Source organism: Lissotriton vulgaris, chromosome 8 (genome assembly GCF_964263255.1).
Source record: "Lissotriton vulgaris chromosome 8, aLisVul1.2, whole genome shotgun sequence".
NCBI lineage: Eukaryota > Metazoa > Chordata > Amphibia > Caudata > Salamandridae > Lissotriton > Lissotriton vulgaris.
In genome coordinates, this window is record NC_141696.1 from 1,261,506,925 (window position 1) to 1,261,520,765 (window position 13,841).

The 13,841-nt window shown below is 41.4% G+C and overlaps 1 protein-coding gene across 1 annotated transcript in view; it reads right to left on the bottom strand.

Annotated features, from left to right (window-relative positions):
* Positions 1–2,071: 2,071 nt before the first annotated feature.
* The window catches only part of WASF3 (WASP family member 3), a 204,377-nt gene continuing 192,607 nt past the window's right edge, over positions 2,072–13,841 (bottom strand). Inside the window, exon 10 of the mRNA XM_086935176.1 lies at positions 2,072–3,350. Coding sequence (XP_086791302.1) covers positions 3,193–3,350 — 158 coding nt within the window. The 3' untranslated portion in view covers positions 2,072–3,192. The remainder of the gene's footprint in view (positions 3,351–13,841) is intronic.

Here is a 13,841-nt window from a genome sequence, read left to right on the forward strand (position 1 = left end):
CAGGTTGTTAGAGAATGAGGGCCTGGTAAAAGTTCATGAAAATAAGAGTCCCCAGAAAGGAACAGTAATAAGAAGTACAATTGTGCCTTTACTTAATAGAATGAGCCAGTTATTGTAACAGAAGGAGACAGTACTATGCTTCTTCCAGGCCGGTAATTAGAAAGTAGTGGGGCAGCAACCTGTAGGAATGCATGCTCTCTGGTTCAAGAATGAAGGGTCCCTAGATTATAGTGAAAAAAGCCCCTAAAAACTATTAATAAAAGACTATTGTGTAAAAAGAAAGTGATGGATGTTAAAATGTAAGTACATAGCATCTAATGGGAGATCTCATCATCTGTAACTACAGAGCCATGCCTGGCTCACTAATACCATGTGAAGATGTTCACTCGTGGTGTCTCACTGAGGGGTTATAAAACAGGCTGCCACACCTTAAAACATCTGACAAAATGCTGCAAGCACTAGAAGAACAATTTAAGAATGAAGGCAGAGATCCCCAACGAACACCACTTCCGTAGATTAAACTACGAGCTAGTTAGATTGTCTTCAAAAAGTTTTCAGTAAAGAATTTCAGACACATAGAATTTGTTCCTCAGAAACACTACGAATACATGCCTCCTACTAAGGTGGAACCGGAAAGTAACATTTGTGATTAAAAAAAAACCCTGTGATGGAGACACCCATTCTGGAAACTGTTCACTCCTTAGCAGAACACCAACAGATGATGAAGGCCTCTGGCTTCTCAAAGAAGTTCTTAGCATGAAGAGCTGAAATGGTGTCCTTACAATTGTGCAGTAGAAATACTATTTTGAGGAATGTGATCACTGGTGAGAATTACTGATCAAACAACTGATTAAAATTAAATTCTGAAATAATCTTTAGAAATAACTTTTATTACCTTCCAAAGACAATTGTGAATGGGCGTCTAAGAAGACTGCAATGGAAAATCTCAGAGGGACAGGATGACTGGAATGAGTTCTTTGGCCAGAAAAAACTATCTTTATCAAACAGTTCTTTAACACATATAGGAAATTGTTGCATTTCGGTCCGCATTAGAATCATGTGCCATTCTTCACCCAAAACTATCAATCTGACAAAGAACAACCCGTGTGTGAAGTTATGGCTTAATATGTTGACTTGTTTTGACAACAAATCTATAACTCCCAAAGCGCCTCTCCAAAGCTAAAGAGATATCCCGAAGCATGACAAGGTTTTATAGATTTAGTTTTTAAGTTTACGCGAAGCCACTGATGCAAACTAGTAGTATGTTAGCTACATGGACTGTCTGCCTGATTTGGACCCCTGTACCAACTGTCAAATGTAAAAATAACTTAAAATCGATATTCAATGTCTTCTAAACAGCACTATGAAAGGAACACTATCTGTGAGTATCTGCAGTAATGTATATGAGTTTCACTACAGAATGGAATGCAAAAATGTAGAACTTGCGGACAGATGCAATAATTGCAGAGTAACCTTAACTTTCGTCAGTTAAAACTGGTACAACTCGTGCAATGACCCTGGTTTGCAGATTCTGGTGGGATGCATGTGGCCATAGTCATATTTCTGCTCCGAATCGCACTACAACTTACACGACTTTCACTTCCCTTTTAGCCACGGGAACACTGGAACTGTTTGACATCAACACCTAAATAAAAAAAAAAGAAATGAAGGTGCAAGGTACAATGTGTTCAGCAGGTACAGACATTAACAAAGACATTGTACAGGAAGATCAGATTGCAAACATAAATAGAGTGGTTTCATTTCACGTTAAATTTAGAGCCAAAGAAGCACACCTGCAGGATTACAAAATATCCCTCATTACAATTACTGAAAGGGCAATTATTTAAGATTAAGGTGAAAAGGAAGTGTGCTGTAAAAAATGCTGATGGAAATAAAATGCAGTAAATTGAGACCAACATACCCAGTCTAGCATGTATGATCCACCAAAGGACTGCATGCTTTGCAATTCCAAACAAATGTCAAGCAGAAATAAAAGTATTTTTCACTTAACACAAGGCTGCATGTGTTGTTCCAGCTATATGCCCATTCTCCTTGTACTGGCTAACATACATTTTTTGGGGTACCATTTGTATTTTATTATTAACGTTTTATAAAGAGAACAATATTGCTGAACAGGCCAAACTATGGCAGTGACAAACATGGAGGAATGAAAAATGCAGATTTACTGCAGAGCCACAATATTAGACATATATGCTCATCATGCTCTGACACTACTAGTCTCCCTCCTTACAAAGTTCATAAAGCAGAAGATAACCTCATAACGGATAGCAGAAATGGGCATTATTAAGACCACAGAGTAGTGTGCATTGCAAAATATTATTATTTAAAAAAATACCCTAATGTTAATATGATGGAATGCAAACAGGAGCTTGAGTTCAGTACCTGACCGGAACCAAACAACAACTTCAATTAGAAAAATGATTTGGAAAACATCTACAACGTATCAACCTTTCGCAGGATGGTGTTTAGTCAGCATGGCCAGAACTGGCCCATAATCTTGATTTTTGGTCAACAACGTAGGACATATGTTGTACCAGGTTTGAGAAAAGCAAAGGATCAAACGTTTTGTACTTCTGGAAAAACAGGACTGAATCTGTGTACTTCATCCCAAATAAATAAATAAATAGCTCAGGTGGTCTTCCCCCACTTTTCGTTTTCACAGTCGTTTAAAAAGTACCAATTCACCTAGTTGAAATATCTGCACGAAAGTGCATCACTCTGGAGTATGCGGTGCTAAAGCAGATGCCTTCCCTTTGGTCTCTGTGCAGTGCATCGATCATCTCCTTCAGCAACAAAAGTTATCTGGTTAATGGTTGGAAGGTCGTGTTACATCAAGAAGCAGCAATATGCGCATCGGTAGTTGAAGAAAATTGGTTTTGTTATTACAATGCAAACACTAGAACCCTACCTTTCAGTGCAGTGCTGGTCTGCTATTATAACTTTAGTGGCACTTAGTATACAGCAAGTATTGTAAAACATGTTAGATCAGGTTAAAACAATGACTGCATCCTTAGAAAAGGTCCTAACTACCTACTCATAATTCCAACTCATTAGTGAAGACAGTGCATTGCTACTGCTTTTCTTCATGGTTAACAACTCTGAAGTCTGTTCTTCAATATTAAATAAACTGAATGTGCCTGACACATTTCACTATGGAGGCATGCTCTGGCCTCAGTCTGACCAGTCGTTTTCTTCAAGCTCGGATTCGTCATCGGAATCGCTGTACTCTACGGCAATGCGCCTGGAAAGGATGGTGGCCACATCATTTCCTACTGGTTCCCTTTTAGCTTCTTGTTCACGCTGTTCTTGTACCTTTTTCAATTGAATGCCTGTGGGTATATAAAAAAAAAGATAAGGTGGGGGATTGTACCAGCTCAATCTTGATGGTTTACCAATGGCCGAGTGCAGAGACAATTAAAAAATGTCATGTTTCAACAACAAAGAAAAATAGGACAAATATAGTCATAAATGATAGGTTAAGTCTTGACATAGACAAAAACAAAGGAGTCACATGAGAAAATATTTCTAAAGTATTCCTAAAAAAATATTTTCTTCCCCTCAAGATGCACTATAGCACTTTGCCTTCAATTTTCCAATAAGAAACAGTAAATAAGAAACATGTAGGGCTATGTATTTACCCAGTTCAGAATGTTGGTGCTAATTGCAGCAGCCGCCTGTCAAAGAGTGAGGAACAGATAATGGAAAGGACTCAAGATGAGCAAACACTGCATTAGCTCGGAAATAAAGCATCAAATATCATGAGATGGCAACCTGGGCAGAACACGGATGGCCGCAGCGCCATGTCTTCAAATCATGCTTTGGGCACATGATTTCCTTAGTATGATCAGCAAGCCTATGGCCTAGAGGTTGAGTAAAATAAATAAATACATTTTTATTGTGTATTTTGAGACAAAGTATTTGATCTTGTGGGATAGGTATCACAGTGGAGCTTCACTGGGCTTTTGAGTTTGAATATAATTAGTATTCTTATTTTAAGAATACAATGATGATGTGTTCATCACCAGTCATTTATTGAACAGTTGCAAGGCTCAAAAGACCAAAGGCTTGAATGCACAGGGGTTCAATGTAGGTTCAGGAGGGCAGATTCAGGCAAACGTTTCATGGGTATGGAAATACTGTCCATTAAAATTATCTGTATTCAAATTTATCGGATATTGATATATTCAAAATCTGGTATGGATCCAACACCTCACTATTTGTAAAATGAGTTCTTACTGGCATCGAGCTGTAGGACACGTTACATATGATAGACACAAAGTCATGGAATTCTAACACTATTCATTACATTATCACTCAAACTCGAAGGTCCAGTGAAGTAATTCTATTTTTTGTAGAATATGGAATATACATTCTACAGTTTCTCTAGGAGATTAGGGTCACTTAGAATGTCGCTTCAGCTCAGAAGGTGATATTCCCCATTGGCGCTACTCAGGATCAAGCTCATCTGCTCCAGTAATTTTGGCAGGATTCTTCCCTTACATTCATTATTGTAACACTACATTGAAGATTAAACATTTCCGGTAGTGGACTATTTATTGCACTTGGTGCATCTAAGTGGAGCATCAAGGACAGTTATGAATATCTAATTTGATGCATAATCAAAAAATGAGATAATTTGGTCAACAGTTAATATGTGCATACTGGACTCCAGAAGTCCAAATGTAAAGGTGAAGTGTGAGGTGAACCACAGACAGGACCAAAATAAAGACTACAACAGGACTTGTGCAAACAAATAGAAGCTACTTCATTAAGCCCACATGTGACCAATTATGTTGCATCTGGACTGCTGAATAAAGAAGCATTGGCAAACGCTTCAAAGGAGACATCCCTGAACGTGTACTTAGAGAAATGTTTTATGTATAATAACTTGCTTTCATAGCAACTTGCTGCTCTTTAAGCCTTTACTTTAAAAAAAAGGAAGCACAGACAAATTAAAACCTCATCATAAAAGAATCTGACTCTACCACGTTATTGCAATGATCACTAACCCATGTCAATGTTGGAGCAACCTAATGAGAAAGGATCTTAACTATCTGCACATCTATTTTTCTGGCTTTACCAGAGGTGGGAAAGTTGTTTATGACTTCTATGAAAATACCAATGATTGTGAACAGATCCTATTATGAATTTTAGTTCTCAAACACTAGACTGGAATAGCAGAATAATCTAACACACAGTGGGGGAATAGCAAGGGCAAACAGGAACTCGGAGTAATGTGAAAAAAGATAAATTAAATAAATTGGTTTTGCCAAGATGACAGTACCACCTGCCTGTCTGGCCCGGAAAACACGTAATACAAACAGTGGTGTGTGCAGTTATTACTTACACAGAAAAAAAAGCATTCATGGGTTAATAAGTAATGACACCCAGGAGAAAAACGAAACTGCTTCAAATATAAAGGCTAAGGTATTACTCAATGTGGTTTCTACAAAAAGGTTATGTACATTTTTAGATCAAAAATGTGCTCAGAGCTCATGTGATCACAAAATGAGTGACTGTGTATAAAAATACAATATTGGCCCAATAGATTATTCCAGTCTAACATGTTTGATGTATTATAATTCTTAGTATTCAGTAGATGAATATTGATCCTAACGTTTATGTCAACGATGTTTTGTCCTTGCTAAACAGCCATATCATTAGGACTGGGGAGTGGAGAAACTTATCACATTTCTTTTTTATAAAAAAAAAAAGAATAAAGAAAGGTATTTAGAAACATTATGCTGAAAGAAATCATTGCAGAGACATAAAAAAAGAAAAGGGTAAAAAATGACGTGTATTGCGGAGTAGAATTAGGGTGGGTATATTTACTGAAGGCTTCTGATGGATTAAATTTTAGTTTCTCATTTTACTTAATAGTAATATGTAGTTTTGTTAACTGCGAAATTTTTACTGATTGATATTGTGATGCCCTTATTACTCAAGGGTTATTGATTAGTTCATAAATTAGCAATATGAGTAGTAAGAAGCTGAATTATACCCCCCTAGAGAATATAGAGCCACAATAATTATTGGCCCCTCATTTCTGGAAGCCACCCTATTTCTCAAACGAACAACGAATCTCAACTGTATTTAGATCATTTTGAAAAATACAAAACGAAACTAAGCAGAATGTATTTTTACGTGAAAATTCTGATTGAATATCTAAAAGATTGGATACAACTACTAGGCTAGGTTTGCAATGGGCAAGTGATTATTACAAATGACCCAAAATTGTGACACAGGTTTAGTCACATTTCTACAACTAGTGCACATCACCGGATGGTTACAAGCATTAATATGGCTTTCGAACACAGGAAAAAGAAACTGCAGGAAATTTGCTAATCTAGAAAAACAGATTCTGAAATCTGTTTTTTGTTACTAAATGTATCCTGGAAAAAATTGAAAACTGCAATGCTGAGTTCAAGAGAATTAAATCCAACAAGAACAAAGTACAGAAATATATTAAAACCTACAGCAATGAGTGTACTTATCCCTACTTCCTTGAGGAATGTAATTATCATACAAATCAGTACAACCAGCAATCAAACACCATTTAGAACTGGGGAAGCTCCAAACAGAAGACATGTGTCCCCTTTTTCAGAGTACTCTGCCAGTTGTCAAAGTCTGACACCTGGACTATGTACCCCAGTCACGATTCTTGGAAAGAACCCAGCTGGGAGTATGGGAAAAATGGAGACCTCAACACCAGTACTTTCAAGCAGGGGACAAAGAGCACGTTTAACCAATGTTGGCCACTGCAGCAATAAAACTCTCAGATAGCATGATCCCCATCTTTAATTTGTCAAACATACTCTCTCATCTGCTGAAATAGCTCTTCTAAGTAAAGGTCTATCTTTCATACCAACTAAAATTACTGATTCCTTTAATTTAGAGAAAGAAATGTTCATTTTTTTCAGAAAACAGCCCTAAAACAGACTTTGCATCCAGCCCCATTATCAACAGTAACCGATGTACAGGCCTAATGCCCTCTTTGAAAAACGTGTCATAGGGATTTCCAAACAGAAAGTAGGACTTTAGTCTCTTGGAACATCAGCAAAGACGAAAGCATAGTTCTTAAGGCCCTCAAGAATAACAGTGAAACAATTATTAAGCCATTTGAAAAAAGTGGTGAAATACTGATACAGGACATAGAAAATACAAGACAGAAATATTGAGACAACTATCCAACTAGACCTAACGCAAACCTGTTAATAAACACTTACAACAATTGAAGAAAGAGCACTGGAAACTTACTTGTCAGACAAAATAAAATGAAATTCTTAACAATAATGGATTCCTGTGTTTGAATACCATCCATAAAGATCACAGCACCACTGTACTCTACTCCTTTTCTGAGATTTAAAATAAAAAAATAAAAAAAATACCCACCAAGTAGACCTATTGTGTTCGCTTGTTGTGTTTTGGAATCCATCTATTTTTTCCTTGAGGACATTGCTATTTCAAACCTCACCTACATTAGACATAGTGGGGACTTCATCATAAACAAACTAAACTGAAAGCATGCAATTTGACATGAAACTGGAATGTTTGGTATGGTTAAACTTTGAGACTTTATGCCACAATAGATCCCACAAAGATGGTATCCAGGTTATAAAACAGGCGCTTGAGCAGCAATCAGACATGGTGCAATAAAAGTTCCTGAAATCACTCCTTAGAGTTGCAAAATAAATTACTTTCAGTTAGATGTGGAGTACCATCAACATATTCCATGGACCTTATTCCATTCCAAAATTCGCAATTACAGATGTTAATAACCTATAATAAACACATAACCTTTTTAATGGAGGAGAGAGATAAAATGATGTTTTTGTGATTTGGCATAGACTGGTAGGGACCTTAAAAGTCTTCTATGAATGGCTCAGTTCATCTTATCTGGACTCCAAATTCACTATGAATTTCAATAAGACCGCCATTAGTTTCTGCAAATGGCGTATCATTTGGCAATGTCTGAGAAAAGATTATTTTTTCTGTCAAACTCTTTTTTTGAGCACATATGACGGTATACATTGGAAATAAGCCATTATACACGACAACAAAGTGCTAATGGTGGATTCAGTTGTTTATGACATGGCTTAATAAAGATTTCAGACAAAAGTAAATTTGACAGGGTCAGCTGGTTAGGTGAGTAAACAAGTAGAGTGCCCTCTAACCCGCCCCATGCCTGAAACAAACAAACAATAAGCCATGCAGGAAGGCAAAGTAAAAAGGGATTCATTTAATATGACAGGTAAAGAGGTATCGGTTGGGTTGTGCGGGTTGTTACAAGACCAAGAAATTTTGAAAATGCTCTCCGAGCTGTCTGGAGGATCAAAATTAAAAGAGCTTTAAAGCTCTCGTGCGGGATGTACAGGCAGTGAGCAAAAGGTTTTCTTAACCCCTTCGCTGCAGGAGTAATTCCCCCACGGTGCGGGGGGTGGGGGGGGGGGGATCCGCTGCGCCACAGTGCTCGTGACGAGCCCAGCTCGTCATGACTCACAGTGGAGCTGTGCTCATGACGGGCTGGGCTCGTCACAACCCCGTCCACTGATGAATTCTCACACACAGGCAGGGAATTAATTGCCCGTGGGTGGCGCGCAGCCGTTATGACAAGCCCAGCTAGTCATGAGCACATCTCCACTGCACTGTGGCTCATGACGAGCTGGGCTCGTCATGAGCACTGAAGGAGTTAAAGAAAAGAAACCAGCAGTCCCGTTTTATATTCATAATTCTAGTATGAATCTAACAGTATATCTGCCATCCGTTCAATAGTTAAAGCTTGCCACATCTGTCATGCCATTGTGTAATAGAGGGTGCTGTGGTTTTCTTCCAGGCAACCGCCAAGGTCATCTTGGCCATAAAATGGCGTGCTTACTTGAGGTTTGGCGTTTTAATGAATCCTCACCTAACCCCAGTAGTGCAAAACCTGGTGGAAACTGGAATGGGGTAACCCAGTATCATTTTAACTTATCTAAAATTTCACCCCAGAATGGCTGTATGATTGGGCAGTCCCACCAAATATGCCGGAAGTCACCAAGAAAGCCACAACCCCTCCAGCAGAGATCTGTTGTGTTAAGAATTATGGTTTTGAGTTTAGTGGGATAGTGATACCAATCGAACTAGACCTAATAGTGGGCCTCTCCAAGTCCCAGGGAGTGACTGTGTCCGGGAATATCTCTACACACTTTCTGCCATTGTTTTCCAGATATGGGGTCGCCAACGACCATCGTCCAGAATTGGATGTGGTGTGGTCGATGGGGAAGCATTGAGTAAATGTGAGTAAAGGGACAAAATTAGACCTTTGGTTCCCCCTGCTTGCCATACTAATTTCTCAAAATCGAGAGTTCTCTGGTGGCTGCTAGCCAAGCCCCCACTTGTAGAGCCCATTGTTTCAATTGAGTGTAGTGGTAACTTTTGGAATGGTATTCCAAAGTCTCATCAACAGTTTTCGAAAGTGAGAAAATCCCATCCATGAAAAAGCTCTGAGATAACGAGACATCCCCTTTCCCTCTAGGAATCAAAAGGTACTGTTGTGGAGGCTGGGAAGAAGGCAGGACGGATGTGTATAGGGGTATATGCGGAAGAAGAAGCAGTCCAGCCAGGCAGTCTGGCATCTGTGTCCAACACTTTGAGGGTCGTTCGTGTTGGAGTGCTCAGCAAGCGTTCAGTGGACGATGAGGTCATGGCTTCCAAAGGACATCCCAGATATACTGACCTACCAATTCGACATCCATGTGGAGCCAATGTTTGTCCAATTCTCTTTGGGACCATTCTGCTATAATCCACAGCTGTGCTGCTTTGAAGTACAAATAAAAGTCTGGCAGGGGGAGGCCTCCAGTATCCTTTGGGAGTAGCAGTTGTTTGTAGGGGAGTCGCGCTCTGCGATTTTGCCAGATGAAGCGCAGGACCAAAGAAAGGAGCTCCATGAAGAATTCTCTGAAGAGGTATAAAATGTGTGGCAGCACTGTTATTTTAGTAGCATTGATACGCCCTAACCATGAAAGGTACTTGGGGGCCCAATGTTTGAGATGTAGTTTAATTTGACGAAGTAAAGGGAGAAAAGTAGCTCACTAAAGGTCGGAGATCTTGGGGGTGAGTTAGAGTCCTAAACGATTATTTTTTCTTCCATTTGAAAAGGGGTCGTAAAAAGCAGTTGCTCCATAATGTGTGCCGGGAAGAGTCTGGGTTAAAAGAAAGGATTTATGTACGTTCATGCGGTATCCCACCACCTTCTAATAGATAGCTAATTCTCTTTGTAGAACATTTAAGGAGGTGAAGGGGGCAGTGAGGGAGAGCAGCATATGATCTGAAAATAGAGAGATCTTGTGTTCTACAGATCCAAAAGGAATGCCCTGAATCTCAGTTATAGCTCGAATGGGCACTGCAAGGAGTTGAATTCTGAGAACAAATAAAAGCGGTGAAAGTGGGCATCCCTGGCGAGTACCATGACAAACAAAAAACCACCACTTGTGAAAGAGGATTTACATAACAAGCATGGACCATGCCAATTAATTTGTCGTGGAAGCCAAACTTATGAAGGGTTTGGAAAAGGAATAACCAGTCCACGCAGTCGAAGGCTTTCTCAGCGTCTTCAAATGAGGCCCGATTGGTCTGGGTGAATCAGTTCAAGAAGGATCTTTTCTAATCGGGTGGTCCAAATCTTAGTATAGAGTTTTGCATCCAAATTAAGTAAGGATATAGGCTTGTAGGAAGCGCAATACTGAGGGCCCTTTCCGGGTTTAGGGAATACAGAAATTAGTGCTTCACTCATCGATGGAGTGACCTCCTTGTTAATTGCTATGTGTTTAAATAGAAGTGTATAGTGTGAACTCCGCACTAAGTCGAGTGGGACTTCCGCGATTTGAAATTGGCTACTACCAATCGGACCTTTTCCTTGTCTATTGGTTGCTCAACCCCTCGTTTTGGGTCACCGATGCTTGCGGTATTGCAATTCTCGCCAAGTAGTCTTGCTGAGCGGATTACCCTCTCCAAATTGGATTAATATATTATTTTTCGTGCTTTACCCACAGCTGGCGTGCTACCTCATTTCCCTTATAATATGTTAGATGATTAAGTTGTAATAGAGTGAAATTGCCTCTTATTATTGCTAGCGTTTAGCTTACCCCTTAGGGGAGTGATATTCCTCTGTAATGTAAGTGTTGGTGTTTCTTTATGTCATTTTTCTGCAGAACGAAGTTCCGCTTTGAGAGCCAATCTACCCTGAGTTTTCGTTTTAGTCAGGGCAGAAGAAAGGGGGTGCATTTCCCTCTGATGGCAGCTTTAAAAGGGTCCCTGGTATTGGAAAAATTGGTATCTTGGGATTTATTTAGTTGAAAGTATTCTCAAATAGTTTTGTGTAACTCGCCACTAAAGAGACGATCTCTAGTAAGGGACTCAGGAAACAACCAGCGACAGAGTTTTAGAGTGGGGGTCCCCACCCTAGGGTCAACTCAACTGAGGCATGGTCAGACAACGCAATAAGGGGGAAGTCCACTGTTATAATAACCTGTTTTAAAGATTGGCTGATAAACACATAGTCTAGTTGTGATTAGGAGCAAATGGAATGTGATAAGGTGTACTCCTTAGGGTTGGGGTGAGTCGTTCACCACGCATCCACTAGACCAGGGGTACTCATAGTACAGCCCGCGGGCCGGTGGCGGCCCGGCAAGCCTTCCCTGGCGGCCCGCGGACCTTGCACACAGCAAACTTTTTTTTTTTTGAAGAGTGTCTGCAAACTAAGTTACAGCAGCGCTACTCCGAGACTCTGCTGCTCTGTGGGGGCCGGCCGGGGGATTCCTGCCATAGTTGGAGTGGAGCTGCCGGGGCGCTAAGAGGTGAACAACACAGCCTCCTTAACATGCTAATGGTCTTTTAAAGACCTGTTAATGTGCTCAGTGCGGCTATGTGTGCTCCGAAGCGGTCTCAGCCCGGGCTGACACAGAGGCAGGGTGAGAAAAGAGGGAGAGGGAAAGAAAAAGAGACTAAGTGAGGAAGGGAAAGGGAGAACGGATGAGGAAGTAAGAGAGGGAAGGAGGGAAAGGGAGGGTCGAAGCAGGGCTCAAGTCGAGGTACCACGCTGGTGGATGGCGTCCCCCCACTTATTTTACCGGGAGCTCGATAATTGGAGCAAATGGAGAAGCACATTCACTATTTGGCCTCTCTGGGGTGAGATTGGAGCTCATTCAGAACGCTGCTCACGCGCTGGCTTCTCTGATGCAATCGCATCTAAGGGGCGAGCAAGAGAAGGCAATGAATCTGAAGGTGCAAGCCACCTTTCGTGACATCACTTCTTGTTGTGACGTCAGCGTCCCCCCCACTTCTTTTTTTAGGACTTCTGCCCTGGGTGGAAGGGAAAGGGAGGGTAAGAGGGGGGGAAAGGGAGTGACAGAGGGAGTGAGGGAGGGAAAGGGAGATCGGGTGAGGGAGTGAGAGAGGGAAAGGGTAGGGGGGAAGGGAGGGAGGAAGGGAAAGGGAGGGGAGGGAGGGAAAGGGAGACAGAGCGAGGGAGGGAAAGGGAGACAGAGTGAGTGAGGGAGTGAGAGAGGGAAAGGGAGGGAAAGGGAGTGACAGAGTGAGGGAGTGAGAGATGGGGAGGGAGGGAAAGGAAGGGAGTGACAGAGTGAGTGAGTGAGAGAGGGAAAGGGAGACGGATCGAGGGAGTGAGAGAGGGAAAGGGAGACAGAGGGAGGGAGACAGAGAGAGGGGGACGGAGAGAGAAAGAGAGCAAGAGAGAGATGTGTGTATGCCGGGTCTGGTGGCTCAGTGCATGAAGGTGTCCGCTGCAGGGACCAGTGATCAACCTCATGGTCCGTTTTTTATTTATTGCTCTAGCCCCGCCCCCTCCCCCACTGGCTCCCCCCCCACCCTCCCCCACTGACCCCGCCCCCACTGGTGCGGCCCTCGGACACAATTCACAGTGTAAATTTGGCCCCTGAGAGAAAGTTTATGAGTACCCATGCACTAGACCAATCGATCGCAGGGTAATGTTGCAAACCTTTTGTGAAGCTGCCTGTGCATGCGCTGTGTGGATGTGTAATAGCCATCTGTGGGCCCCTAATGACATTGAAATCCCCCAAGAGTATACAACCTCCCTCAGCATACCCTCCCCCCCCCCCCCCCAAATAACTGGAGAAAAGTGACTTGGGCTGAATTAGGGTTGTAAATCAAGACAATCATACATATTCTATCCGATATTGTTCCCTTCACCATCAAAATTTGCCCTTCTTTGTGTCGGTTTTGCTACTAAGAGGGTACAAATTGAGGGAGGAATGAAACAGAAAGGGCTATTTCACAGTTTTAAGTGGGTGCTGAAGATTGATAAACGGTTGGGTAATGCTTATGGCAAAGCAGTGTTTCTTCACTGTGCTTCAGATGATTCTCTTGAACTATATAGTAACGCTCATCAGTAAGGTTTTTCCATATCTCGTGTCTTCTTCCCAGGAAGTTAAGGCCCTTGACAATCCAAGTTAATGTGGTCAATACCACTGTTGTTATGTTATGTTAATTTTGACTTGTATAGCGCCAAATCACCGTCAGGTCTCTAGGCGCTAATAACAGGTGGGAAGAAACAACAGCTGAGTGAATGGAAAAATACGTGTGGTGGTTAAAAATACGCAGTGCTTAGGGCTTCTCTAAGGCGTAGAGTTTTTAATGATTTCCAGAAGTGCAACAGATTTGATTCTTTGCGAAGAGGCTCCGGTAGTTTGTTCCAGATCTGTGGCAACAGCACAGAAAACGATCTCCCTCCCTTGGTGGCCAGTTTGTACCGGGGACAAGACAGCAATTGTGCATTGGAGGACCTTAGTGATCGTTTGGGGTTG